The following is a 12,905-nucleotide window of genomic DNA, read 5'->3' on the forward strand; positions in this document are numbered from 1 at the left end:
GGGAATTTCCGCAGGTGATGATGAAACCTGTGTGCCACTTGTGAGAGATTTTGTCGCCATCATCAAAGTTGCTCAGCAGAGGAAGTGTATCATGATCATGTAGTGCACGCCCAGGTATCAGGGCCCATGATAAAACTTGTAAGCCCCGAGGGGTTGCGTGACTTGTACAAGGCCAAAAGTACTAATTTCCAGGGAACATCAGAGTAAACAGTTAGGAAAATAAAAAGTGGGAGAGGGGAAACCCCGCTGTCTCTAGATTTATGCTTTGGTGACATCTGTCTGTTTTTATCAGCAGCGCAGTCTGCTCCTAATGCAAAGTTATGTGACTTTGTGGATAAAACTATGAGGAATTCAGGTGCTGCGTCTGCCAGATTCATTCCTCTGCAGTCAGTGGTTTGAGTCTGAGGTCCAGTGAAGCTGTCTGGTCCCTGTTTGGTTTATTTTTTGTGTGTGAGAGTGGGCTGGTTCTGTGTCTTGGAGTCTTCCTACAGAGAGCGCAGGGGGAAGAAGTTCGCACCAGTTTTGCCTCCAATCCAGTGGAGGTTTCAATAGCAGCAGCGCGGCAGGGGAGGGACGCACTGCCAGCACTCAGGATACCCACTCACACACACTCTCTCACACACACTCCTGCCCACTAGAGACCAGTTAAATCCGCAAGAAAACTGCAAACACGCACCAGAGCAGTCGCCTAATCCGATTGATAGGCACCAAGTGAAAACTGAGGGAACTACTGGACTCTGTAGAGGACAACTTGTGTTTTGATTTTTCTTTTAAATCGCTTTAAGTTGTAAGTTTTTTTTCTTGGTGATATCAGAGAGCAAGAAGCGACATCCGTCTGATAACTTCGCCGTTTCATATTCTAAAAGGTAAGATTTATTTATTTATTTTTTCGCATGATTTTGAGTCTCTATCGGCGCGTGTGATCCAACTTCCTCTTCTTTTTCTTTAACTTTTCTACGTCTCTTATTTTCTAAAAAAGCTCCATATAAATTCAGAGCCCGGACTCCCCGAGTAAAGTGGTGCCTTTGAAACGCCTGCCAGAGAGAGAAAGAGAGGGGAAGAGGTTTTTGCGGTTTACAACTCCGGGAAGTTAAAAGTTTCAAACACATTTCAATCAAGCCCGAACTCGCATGCTTTTTTAATCTTGGCTAAAATTTAGGGTTTTGCGCTTGTATATATCACTGCGCACGGAACCGCGCGGTGTTGAGGATGAACTTTAGAAGCTTGCTTTTGTGGCTCCCGATGGTTCCCATGCTCCCGGGGGTGACACAGTACCCAATACGGCGATTTATCAATACGCGCAACTGCGTGTGCGCAATGTGCGTTATTCTCTCCATCCACGCGTTTAGCTGCAAAGTGCAATTTGGATGCAAATTTTTGCTTTTACGCACCTGTATATGATTGGAGCGCGTAATGAGGATAATTTTTCATATGCTTGAAATTTTATGTCAAATCATCCACTGCAGATTAATGACATTTTAGCGCATGTTTGATTTTTTTTTTTTTTCGTCATCCGGTTCATGTGAGAGTTTTTTCCTCTCAGTCGGTGTTTAATGAGAGACATACCCGGAGCTGGGGATTTGAATAACTGTATTTAGTAGCAGGGTGAAGCCACACTGCCTCCCTTCTACTTTCTCAGGAGAATGAATCATGAACAAAAAAAGTCTTAAAATGGGAAGGTCTGCGTCGCATACCGTAACTAAACCGTGATTTGCATATGAAAACTCTCCGGCTGAAAGAATTCCGCCAGTGTTGCTATAGCCGTTCGCGTCCAGAGAAGTGACAGGCTGCGGTGTATGTGTGTGTGTGAGTGTGTATATATACAGTCTCCTCCGTGCTGTCACACATCCAGAGTCACTGGTGGAAGATTAAGGACGTTAAGTTTTTTTATTTCCTTGTTAAATTATTCATCATATCCACACACACACACACACACACACACACACACACACACACACACATACAGCTCCCAGTCCCCGGGCACATTCATTTTGCAAAGCCCCTCATTATGCTCCCTCAGATGGACACAAGCAGGAGGCAGGGCGGCTCACACTGCTGAACAGGGCTCTCTGTGAAGCACAACATAACAGATCATGATGGACTCATTTCCCACGACGCAGCCAGGCCCCCGTGCATGGATGTGTGCATGGGATGATGGGCAGTGGGTGGATGACTTTCCCATGGGGGCATTTTCTCTTGTAATCTTTAATCACCCTCTGCAGCCACAATGCCAGCACATCAGTCAGCCACCACCACCGCTCCCCCCACCCTTCAGTTCTATCTTTTTAAAGGCAGAAAGCGGCCCTGCGACCTGACCCTCCTCTGTAGACACATTCCAGGATGCAGTGCTAAATGCAAGCTCCAGAGATGGACTATAAAGAGAGAGAGAGAGAGAAGGAGAGAGAGCAGGGTGGAGGAGGGGAGAGGAAAACTCTCTGTTTCCATCACGCTATTGTGCCAGCTTTCGTGGTTCTGATGATGTGGATAATTCAGAAACTCAAACTGTGAGTGATGTTGTGGATGGCGAGGAGACAGGTCCCGAGCCATGATTTAGACAAGAGCGGAGGAATGTGATGGTTTGGACACACACTTACACGCACACGTATGGACATACACACACCAGATAGAAAATCTCCATTCTTGGATGGGAGCCCTCACCACAGTCTCTACCAATTCATTAATGAGCTGTTTAGCTGTCCAAAAACACCAGACCTGCTTTGGTTTGGCCTGCCTATAGAACAGGTCCAGGTCCTGTGTGGTTCCATCCTTGGCTCCGGGCCCCCTTATATACTCCACTCAACTCCAATCCCCACATTGGCCCTGAAGTGACAGCAGTGATGGAGCTCGCTGCTGAGGACCCACCATAAATCTGCCTTCAGACTTCCTCAACGAAAACACACAGAGGCTTCGGGTCCTGCGAGCCGCTGCCAGGCGTCTTGTTGGGTGGAATCCGAAATGTCTCTTTATTTGTGTTGAAATTAAACTGTCTTTTATTCCCTCCCGTTCTGTTAATGAGCTCCATGTGGCAGCAGGCAGGAGGCTTATCCGTCTTGACAAGGAGCTGGAGGGGAGGAGAGGGAGAGAGGGACCGGTTAAACAAAGTGAGAGGAGAAAAAGGGGAGGTCAGGGGCAGATCGGTGCACGAGCACATGCACACATATGATGCTGGGGTGTATGCATGTGCTCAGCTCCAACTCCATACATGGAAACATAGCACTTACAAGAGTTGATCAGGTGGATGAAAGTTGTTGTTTTTTGTTCTGCTTTAATCACGAGGAGATTGTGCATGATTTTGCAGCTGATTAATGTCCCTGAAAATACTACGTCCATCTGGGAGATGTAAAGACCAAGTGTGAACATTTTGTTTTGGCTTTGTACACGATTTGCTTGTAATGACCCCAAATTAGAGCAGGGGTCAAAGCTGTTATAGAAGTGATTAAAACGAAGGGATGTCATTCCTCACATCACACAGGAATGGAGAGGGGTTGCGGGGACATTTTTGCATTCTTTCTGTGTGAGATTAAAACTGGAGCAACCTAATGAAGGAATGAGGAATAAATGAGTAATTCTGATGGGAACGTACATTTCTGCAAACAACAGATACATTTGAATATCGTTATATAGCGAACACATTGCTGTGGTTAATGTGTAGGTTTAGGCACAAAAACTACTTGGTTGTTATGGTGTAAAATACACGTTTTTAGCAGCAAAATCCCTGCTGGAAAAGCAGCAATGTCTTGGTAAAAAACTTTCTATGGCACTATCCCAACAGGAAATGCAGCATCTCTGTAAATGATAGCCATGGTTATGTCTTGGTAAATATCAATTGCTTTAGGTGGCACTATTTCGGCAGGATGCGTATTAATGTCTCCATAAAAAATGGTATTATCCCAACAGGAAATTAAGCAATGTCTCCAAACAACCATTTTTCTTGGAAATATCCCAGCAGTAAAAGCAGTGATGTCTCAATACAAAACAGATGTTTTTTGTGATACTGTCCCAGTAGGAAATACAGGGATGTCTCTGTAAGAAACAACAACTGTATGTGACACTATCCTGGCTGGAAAAGCACTGACATCTGAGAAAAAACAACATCTTTTTATGGCACTATCCCAGCATGAGAAGCAGCGATATCTCCAGTAAAAACAGTCACTATTCATGCCAATGTCAAGCCATGTCCTGGTAAAACAAGAACGCACTACCCCAACAGGAAACACAGCAATGTCTCTGTAAAAAAATTACTATGCTGTCAGGAAACATCGCTTCTTGTGGCACTATCCTGCCTGAAAACGCAGCAGTGTGTGGTAGAAAACATCCACTTTTCATGCTACTATTACTGGTGTTAAAACAGCGACCAGTGGCAACAAAACACCCACATTTGATGACTAGCTGCTGGAAACACAGCAATGATGCCAAGGTATCACGCCATCCACCTCCTGATGACAGCTCACACTCCACATATCTAGAACAACGTTGAAATGATACGTATGAAACATGCAACTGTTACGTATTCTTGCTTTGCATGAACTTACATTGAACATTTTCTCTTCAGGCGACTGTATTGACCGTAGATGTGTCAAAGATGGCCACGGGTACAAAGATTATCACTACTTCCTCTACTTTTGAAACCACTGCAAGCTGCATTTGTCCTTTAATCCCATTACACAGATTCCACAGCTCACCAATTAGGATATGCAAGATGTTTTCCACCCACAACGCTTCGCAAATTCCACCAAAAGTGAAACAAAAAACTATAAATGTATAAATAAACAGATAAAAAGCAACTGCAAAACAAAGTTGACACGATTGCGGGCGAACTTGCCTTAAAATTATCCGTTCCTCAAATTGCAATCATACATTCTTCCCCGTTCTAATTAAACATTAGACTTTATTTGTTCCAGATGCAGCTTCTTTTTTTTTTTTTCTTCTGGATGTGTTATTTTGGTAGGGAAACTCTGTGGCATGAGAATGGTGCATGTAAAAGCGGATCCAGCGCAGCTTGTGTGACCATGTTGACTCTTCGCTGGTCCATGCAACCGCAGTGACCCCAACACGGCTGCTCTAATATTCAGATGTCATCTCTCTGCAGTTGTGAATGCACACTGAGCGGTTGGGCGCATGTGGCAGAAGTAAAAGGTTCAGTCAGAGGGTTTAAATCAGTGGCGTCACATGAGGAGCACATTGAAAGCACACATCAAATGTGCTAATGACAGTGGTGATAAAACCCTTACTGTATGAGTGATAGCAGACATTATGTGTAATGACATCAGTGTGGTGGACAGAGCCGGCCGGGGACGAGGCCCTCGCTGTGTCTGCGTGGTGTTTTGGGGATGTTGGAATGAAAGACAGCTCTGAGCGGCTCTGTACATACCACCTCAGCGCTGTCTTGAGTATTAATAGACATGTCTTTGTTCCAAGTGACACGCTTCTGAAGTGGAATGAGACAAGCTGAGGCGATAAGGATCTCCTCTCTCTATGTGAGTCAAACCTCAAAGTACCACTTAGGCGGCTTTGCTTTGGCTCTCTGAAGTTTGGCGGGCTGACGGGAGGCCGGGCTCAGACAACGGCAGAGACGGAGACACTGACAGGAGCTGTCAAGGCCTTTTCCTCCTGCTCGTGCTTTTAGAGCACGATAATGCAGAAATGGAGATTGTAGTCATCCAGGCCCTCGTCCTCTGGTTTTACTTAACTTTGGGAGGAAATGAGCGAGGAGATATAGTAAATGGCTGTGTGTGTACAAGTGTGAAAGAGAAAGAGATTATTTGTTGGTGAAAAAACTGCGATCAAGGAGAAGAGACAGACAAGGGAGGGAGAGCGGAGAAAAAGGGGGAGGGAGAGGGGTCATTAAAAGGACACCATCTCGCTTGCAGTAAATGGCAGTAAAGTATCTGGCTAATCTGCCATCATTACGCTGATTAAATCACTAGGGATTTGGCGTTCCCATCAGCTGCAATCAATGGGGCAAAATCAATAGACAGGGGATACGTGAGAGGCTCTCAGCTGCACCTCGTCCGGAGCCGCAGCTCCATCTGTGGACTGCACCACTAAATATTTTTATATTAGCGTCAATAAAACTTAAATGACATGGATTTGGGGATATTTTTATATTAAGCGTTTTATGAAATGGTGCGGTTCCCCAGAGTTTCTAAGCCATGTCTTTTCCCTCACACGTCTGTATTTAAATCTAATCCCCCTTCCTCTCTGCGGCCAGCGCTCATTCTCCCTTCAATTTCTGTCTCTCGCTCAAAGATGGCAACCGTGCTGTTTTGATGTTCAATGTTAATTAAGGTTAAAATTAACAGGAAAAGACGTCTAGAAAAGACATTTTAACATCAAATAAAAATATGTAGTGGAAACGCATTAAAGCAGGGCCCCATTAGAAACATTGTTATGTCTCTTGCCAAAGCTCAGTGTTGCCAAATAGAACTCACAAAGAGTTTTTCAGTTTTAAGTTAATGCCAGAATAAAAGGAAAGAAAAAGGAAGCCAAAAAACAAAAAAAAAAGAACACCAACTGCAAAAGAGACATTTTGGATACATCAAGCAGGTTTCTATTATCCCTCAAATGAAATTGCGAATATAAAATACGTCTAATGGAAACATTTCAATTTTTAAAAAAAACCTCAAATTTATTGCAAAAAAGTTTTTAAGCTTGCATAAAGCGAAATGTCAGCTCTTATATGTGTTCATTTGTGATGTTTTGCTTAAAATCACATATGTTTCTCCATTTTTCTCTTTATGTAGCTTATGTCAGTTTGAATCTGATATGTTTGAAAAATGCTGGGCAAGTGGGACAAGAAGAAAAAAAATGTTATTAATGGTTCTTGAAAGGTCATGGAAAAGTTTTGAAATTTTTTCCATGAAAATGTGTTTGAACCCTGTATAACTCTCATGTCTGTAGCCTGTGCTAAATATTAGCTTATCTCAACATAGCTAACAGCTAGCTTGGCTCTGTAAGGTAACAAAATCCAAATCAGTTTTTAGTTATGTTTGTACTGTAAAGTGAAATAGTTCAGCATTATGCAAAGTATGTTTATTTGTTTTTTGTTAAGAGTGAGAAGCTCAACGCCACTTTTTTGTCTGTAGGCCTATGCTAAGCATTAGCTTATCTTAGCATCAATACTGGAAGCGGTGGCTAACAGCTTGCCTGTCTTTGTCCTAAAGTAACACAATTTGCCTCCTAGTTTTTTTTCTTTTATCATTAAGTTATGTTTGGTTGTACTATAAAAGTTTGTGAAGTTCACTTATTTGTATTCTTGTGAAGAGTTTTATATGAAGATTGATACCATTCTCATGTTTGTATGCTAAATATTAGCTTATCTTAGCATAGCATACAGATTGGAAGCAGGGGCTAACAGCGGCTAACAGCTAGCCTGGCTTCATACAAAAGTAACAAAATCTGATCTGATATTATTAAGATTTGTTTAGTTTTATTTGTAAAGTGTAATAGTATGACTTTTTAGGAGGTGTACTTATTTGTTCCCTCGCTGAGAAATAGATGACAAGGTTGATACCAATCTGAAATCTGTTCATTAAATATAAAGCTAGTGACGGATATTGAGTAATTTAGCTCGGCATAACGACTGGAAGCAGGGTCCAAAGGTAACAAAATCTTATTGTTTTTTCTTTATTATTAAGTTATGGTTGGATTTACTGAAAAGAAATAGTTTGACAGTTAAGGAAGTACATTTTCTTGCCAGGAGTTAGGCGAGAAGATTGATACCATTTTTATATTTGTATATTAAAGAGGAAAATTACATTAAATTTGAAGCTATAGTGAAAGGAGATGCTTAGCTTAGCATAAAGACTGTAAGCGTGTAGAAACACCTCTAAAGGCATGTGACACACAAGGCGTAAAGGAGGTCATAACTATGTACATTTTAACAAATAGTTATGCTTTATAAACTCTTGTGATTTTTTGCAAAAATCTTAATCTGTAAAGTATCTAAAGGTGTCAGATAAAAGTCCCGATGTCAAGAGTACGATGTTTCCTTGAAGTGTTGCGGTGTAAAGAGGCAGCATTGTACATAACAGACGTCTGTCTGGCTATTATATACATCCTGACGCAGATGAGCAATTCTTCTCAGGATTTTTAACAAGTGTTACTGTATATTACATTTGGGTTCTGTTGCGCCATTATTTTACTTCCTTTGCTGTCTCCTACGTTCATGTCTCGCTTGAACTACGCTGCACTGCTCCATTTCGTCTATATGCGTAAGCTCATAGAAAACATGCACAGAAACGGACAAAATGAATGCAGAGTACAGACAGAAGGCTCCGTCTGTCTCTGTTATGTTGAGCATAAACGAGCCCTAAGACTAACATGCTGTATCTCGTTTGTTTAATTCTTGCTTACAAAAAGTAAATGTAAATGATGTCTTGAGGTTTTAGGGAGGGTCATGAGCTGGACTATTTCTCGGCTGGGAGTATTGTTTTCTCCCTACAGTCAATAAATTCCCCAGCTTTTTTATTTTTTACCCTCAAACAGCAGGCTAACTGTTTGCCTCTGTTTCCAGGCGTAATCCTCTCCTTGTATTCTCTGCAAGAAAAGGAAAGAAAAGAAAACAACAACAAAGAAGTCTGTTGTCAACATTTTTAATTATTTGTTTAAAATAAAACGACAAAGCCCTTTATGCTTCTGTTTCCAGGATGTACTGAATCCTATAAATGAAACCACAGTGTTGTTTTTCTGTCTTTCAGAATGAGGCAGTGTAAAGGTTGGACTGTGGTGCTGCTGGTGATGTTGGGGCTCGGAGTTTTGGCCCAGAAGCTGCCCACGAGAGACGAAGGCCTCTTTCAAATGCAGATCAGAGACAAGTCGCTGTTCCATGACTCCTCTGTCATCCCAGACGGAGCTGAGATCAGTGGCTACCTGTTCAGGGACACACCCAAAAGGTAAGAGCTGCTCAGACAAATAATGACTGCAAGAATTACATAACTCTAATGATCAAAAACATGTTTTTATGAGTGCAAAACCGTCAATTCCACCTTTAGCTGCTGACTGATCAATAACAATCACCGTGGATACATTAAACTTGCTGATGGCCTCTTACTGTAAATAGATAGGAAACATCAGACGTTGCCCTGAAACATGATCTATTATGTAGATGCAAAACTAAATAATAAATGAGAAAGTCGTGTTCGTGTAATTGAGTGTCTGTCAGCTCAGAGCAAGAGAGACCAAGGTCAGAGCCTCAATAACAGTCTCCAACAGTCTGCTCATGCATTTAAACAAAACATTATTTTGGATAACGTCAAAATGTGATGAAGCAACGTCCATATCGGCTCCCTTTAACCTGTCATTTTCCCACAGGTACTACTTTGTGGTGGAAGAAGACAACACACCCCTGTCTGTGACCGTGACACCTTGCGACGCTCCTCTGGAGTGGAAACTGACTCTGCAGGAGCTGCCAGAGGAGGCCAGCGGAGAGGGATCAGGTATAATTGACATCAAGCATCAGTGGAAGAGGTTAATGACACGTTCTGTGGAAATATCACTATCCCCTCACACACAATTAACCTACGCCGTGATGTTAGGCTTTGTGTTTTGGTGGGTTTTAATTAAGTCACAGTCGTAGTGTCTAGTCTGACCACTTATGATGTCTGACTCGGCCCAAGCTGACGTCTATAATTTCAGAGAAGGGCTCCACTCTAGTCACCCTACTGAATCAAAGCCATTACATCCCTTTACTTAAGCTGTCTTGGTCGTCTTAAGGTAAATCCTGCTGTCTGTCTGTCTTCCTTCCTCTTTTCCTCTCTCTTTTTTTTTAACTTTCTGCCTTATATTAAAACTTTCTCCATCTGGAGGACGTCCTTTCAACACAGCAGGTCTTGCCAGATGACCAAAGCGGTGGTTTTGAGCGTACATGAGTGATGTGAGCATATATTTGAATATCAATATGTGAGCACCTGCGTGTGTGTCCGTGCTCTTGTCAGATCAAATATAATGAAATGATTTATTGGGTTGTTACACTGTTGAAGACACGCACCTTGCCTCAAGAGAAAAGAATTCATCTCTAAGTAGAAAAATAATCAAATTCGGACCCAACACACGCAGCACCGTTAGTAGGCTTCACTTCACACGGTGTGTTGGTTGAACCAGTGAACTTCTTCCCTTCTTTGCAGCTCTTTTTTTGCTAAACATCTCTAGTGGGAGTAAATCTTTGAGCATTAATTTTTAGTACACCACTGAGCACACTCTCTGGTTGACAAACATAATATTATGCTTGGTCCGTTTCTCTCACGTAGAAGCTACAAGGCGCCTCTTTGTAGCACAGCTTCCCCGGAAAGGCCGAGTGAATGCTGGCCTGTGATCTTTGGGGATGTTTGGAGTGAAAACATGGCTGCCATGTGAGCGGCTAATCGTCCATGAGGCTTGCAGAGCTTCATCGTGACCTTGCAGTATCAACATATTAAGCAATTTTAGAATGCACATAGATGATTTCTCATCAAAGCCAAAATGAAACAGAAGGAAAATATTGTAAAGGTCATGACAACAGATTGGATGCAGTGTCAGTCAGAGAGCTCATGTTGTGCTTGTTTGTCTTCCAGGAGAGCCTGAACCTCTGGACCAGCAGAAACAGCAGGTGACCGTAGACGAGGGGACGGAGCTCTTCACCTACAAGGGTAACGATGTGGAGGCGTATGTGGCCACCAGCACGCCATCTGGACTCTACCAGCTGGAGCTGCTGTCCACCGAGAAAGACAGCAACTTCAAGGTGTATGCCACCACGACTCCAGAGTCCGACCAGCCCTACCCGGAGCTGCCTTACGACCCTCGTGTGGATGTGACCGCGCTGGGCCGCACCACTGTCACCTTGGCCTGGAAACCGACCCCGACTGGCTCTCTGATGGGCCAGCCTGTGCAGTATTGTGTCGTGATCAACAAAGAGCACAATTTCAAAAGCATGTGTGCTGCTGAGGCTAAGATGGTTGTCGACGATGCCTTCATGCTGGCTCCGAAACCTGGCAGAGACTTCAGCCCATTTGACTTTGCCCACTTTGGCTTTGTGCCCTCTGACAACGCTTTTGGAAAGGACCGAGGCCTCACAAGTAACAAGATCTCCCGGGCGTACGCAGTCAAGCCCAGAGCATCGGACATTCAGAAGGTGTGCATTGGCAATAAAAACATTTTCACAGTGTCAGACCTGAAGCCGGACACACAGTACTACTTTGACGTGTTTGCTGTGAATTCTGCAACCAACACCAGCACGGCGTACGTGGGAACATTCGCCCGCACTAAAGAGGAAGCTCGCCAGAAGACGGTGGAGCTGAAGGACGGCAAAGTATCGGATGTTTTCATCAAGAGAAAGGGCAGCAAGTTTCTACGCTTTGCTCCTGTGTCGTCCCATCAGAGGGTCACTCTGTTTGTCCACACGTGTCTGGACGCCGTGCAGGTGCAAGTGCGGCGCGACGGAAAGCTGCTTCTGTCCCAGAACGTTGAGGGAGTACGGCAGTTCCAGCTGCGAGGAAAGCCAAAAGCCAAGTACCTGATCCGTTTGCGAGGCAGCAGGAAAGGGGCCTCGACTTTGAAGGTGCTCGCTACCACACGACCCAGCAGCAAGCAGCCTTTCCCGTCACTTCCAGAGGATACGCGTATAAAAGCCTTCGACAAGCTGCGCACCTGCTCCTCCGCCACCGTGGCCTGGCTTGGCACGCAGGACCGCAACAAATACTGCATCTACCGCAAAGAGGTAGCTGACAATTACGGCGAGGAGCAGCGACGCCGGGAACAAAACCAGTGCGCTGGGCCAGAGACCCGCAGGAAGTCAGAAAAGGTCCTGTGCAAGTATTTCCACAGCCCAAACCTGCAGAAAGCTGTGACCACAGAGACCATCACAGGTCTGGAGCCGGGCAAGACCTACCTGCTGGACGTTTACGTGGTGGGACACAGTGGTCACTCAGTGAAATACCAGAGCAAACTGGTGAAAACAAGGAAATACTGCTAAATGACTCTGCAAAGAATAAATCTATTATAAATATATATATTAAATAAGTTTATTTAACTCTAAGTGATATTCTACTAAGGAGTGTATACAGACTGACTACTCACACAGCGGATGGGCCTGTGGCAGTGACTGAACTGTTTGTAGAGAGAGATATCAACCTGTATATTTATGTTTACATTTCATCGCGGCACCTCTGGGTGGCCCAAAGCGTGGGGGTGCCTCGTTACCGGGCCTGTCGTCTTGACATGATGTTGCCACTGGGGGAGGCAGAACTACAAAGAAGATCATCTTTCATCTTGTATGTTTCTTTGTCACTGCATGACATTTGCTTTTGTCCGTCATATTTGTGCGTTCCTTCAGTTTCAAATCACCGGAGGAGAAACAGTGGCTGCCCGCGTTGTATAGATCTCTCACTGCATATTCACTACATGTTTTAGGGAGGAATTTAAATTATTTTATACTTTTTCTGTCTCTCTTTTTGATTGTTTTTATTGATGACAATAATAACTGTTACGAGGAAATTCCAGTTTTATGAGGAAGTTGTCGTAGTTGAGACATTCCCTTATGTATCTCAGCCAGTGTTTGCTCTAGAGCCCATCTTGTAAATGTGTTCTGTGCTGGAGATCTGTGTTATTATCACTGTATCGCTGTGTGTGTGTGTCACATGTACAGAGTTGTCCTGCCAATATTCATGTACATAAACACTAAATATAGAACGAGTAATCCCTCTGTCACCCTGGGTGTCATGTTCTTTTGCCAAGCAGTTAACATCACAGTCGTGGCTCCAGAGATGAAAGAGCACACTACGTATTGTGTTTATGAACTCAGACGTCTAAATTAGGGTTGCATAGGCAAAACTTGATACTGTGAGTGATTTGAAATGATCCCTAAAATGAGTTGTGACAAGAAAAGACTGACAGATGAAGAAATAACTGTCAAGACATAAGTGGTGCCCATG

General features: G+C 43.6%; 1 protein-coding gene across 1 annotated transcript; it reads left to right on the plus strand.

Annotated features, from left to right (window-relative positions):
• Positions 1–316: 316 nt before the first annotated feature.
• ndnf (neuron-derived neurotrophic factor) lies at positions 317–12,681 on the plus strand. The gene is made up of 4 exons (XM_042517040.2): positions 317–866; positions 8,700–8,894; positions 9,313–9,437; positions 10,551–12,681. The coding sequence occupies exons 2-4, from the start codon at positions 8,701–8,703 to the stop codon at positions 11,945–11,947; spliced, it is 1,716 nt and encodes a 571-aa protein (XP_042372974.1). The 5' UTR covers positions 317–866; position 8,700; the 3' UTR covers positions 11,948–12,681.
• Positions 12,682–12,905: the final 224 nt, after the last annotated feature.

Source organism: Plectropomus leopardus, chromosome 5 (genome assembly GCF_026936395.1).
Source record: "Plectropomus leopardus strain MGB_pleo_1.0 chromosome 5, ASM2693639v1, whole genome shotgun sequence".
NCBI classification, from domain to species: Eukaryota; Metazoa; Chordata; class Actinopteri; order Perciformes; family Serranidae; genus Plectropomus; species Plectropomus leopardus.

What these genes read in the sequence shown, in the direction of transcription:
- ndnf (XM_042517040.2), top strand. Translation starts at nt 8,701, where the DNA reads ATGAGGCAGTGTAAAGGTTGGACTGTGGTGCTGCTGGTGATGTTGGGG. An exon ending in TTCAGGGACACACCCAAAAG is followed by an intron (nt 8,895 to 9,312) that starts GTAAGAGCTGCT and finishes ATTTTCCCACAG; the next exon opens with GTACTACTTTGTGGTGGAAG. An exon ending in GGCCAGCGGAGAGGGATCAG is followed by an intron (nt 9,438 to 10,550) that starts GTATAATTGACA and finishes TTTGTCTTCCAG; the next exon opens with GAGAGCCTGAACCTCTGGAC.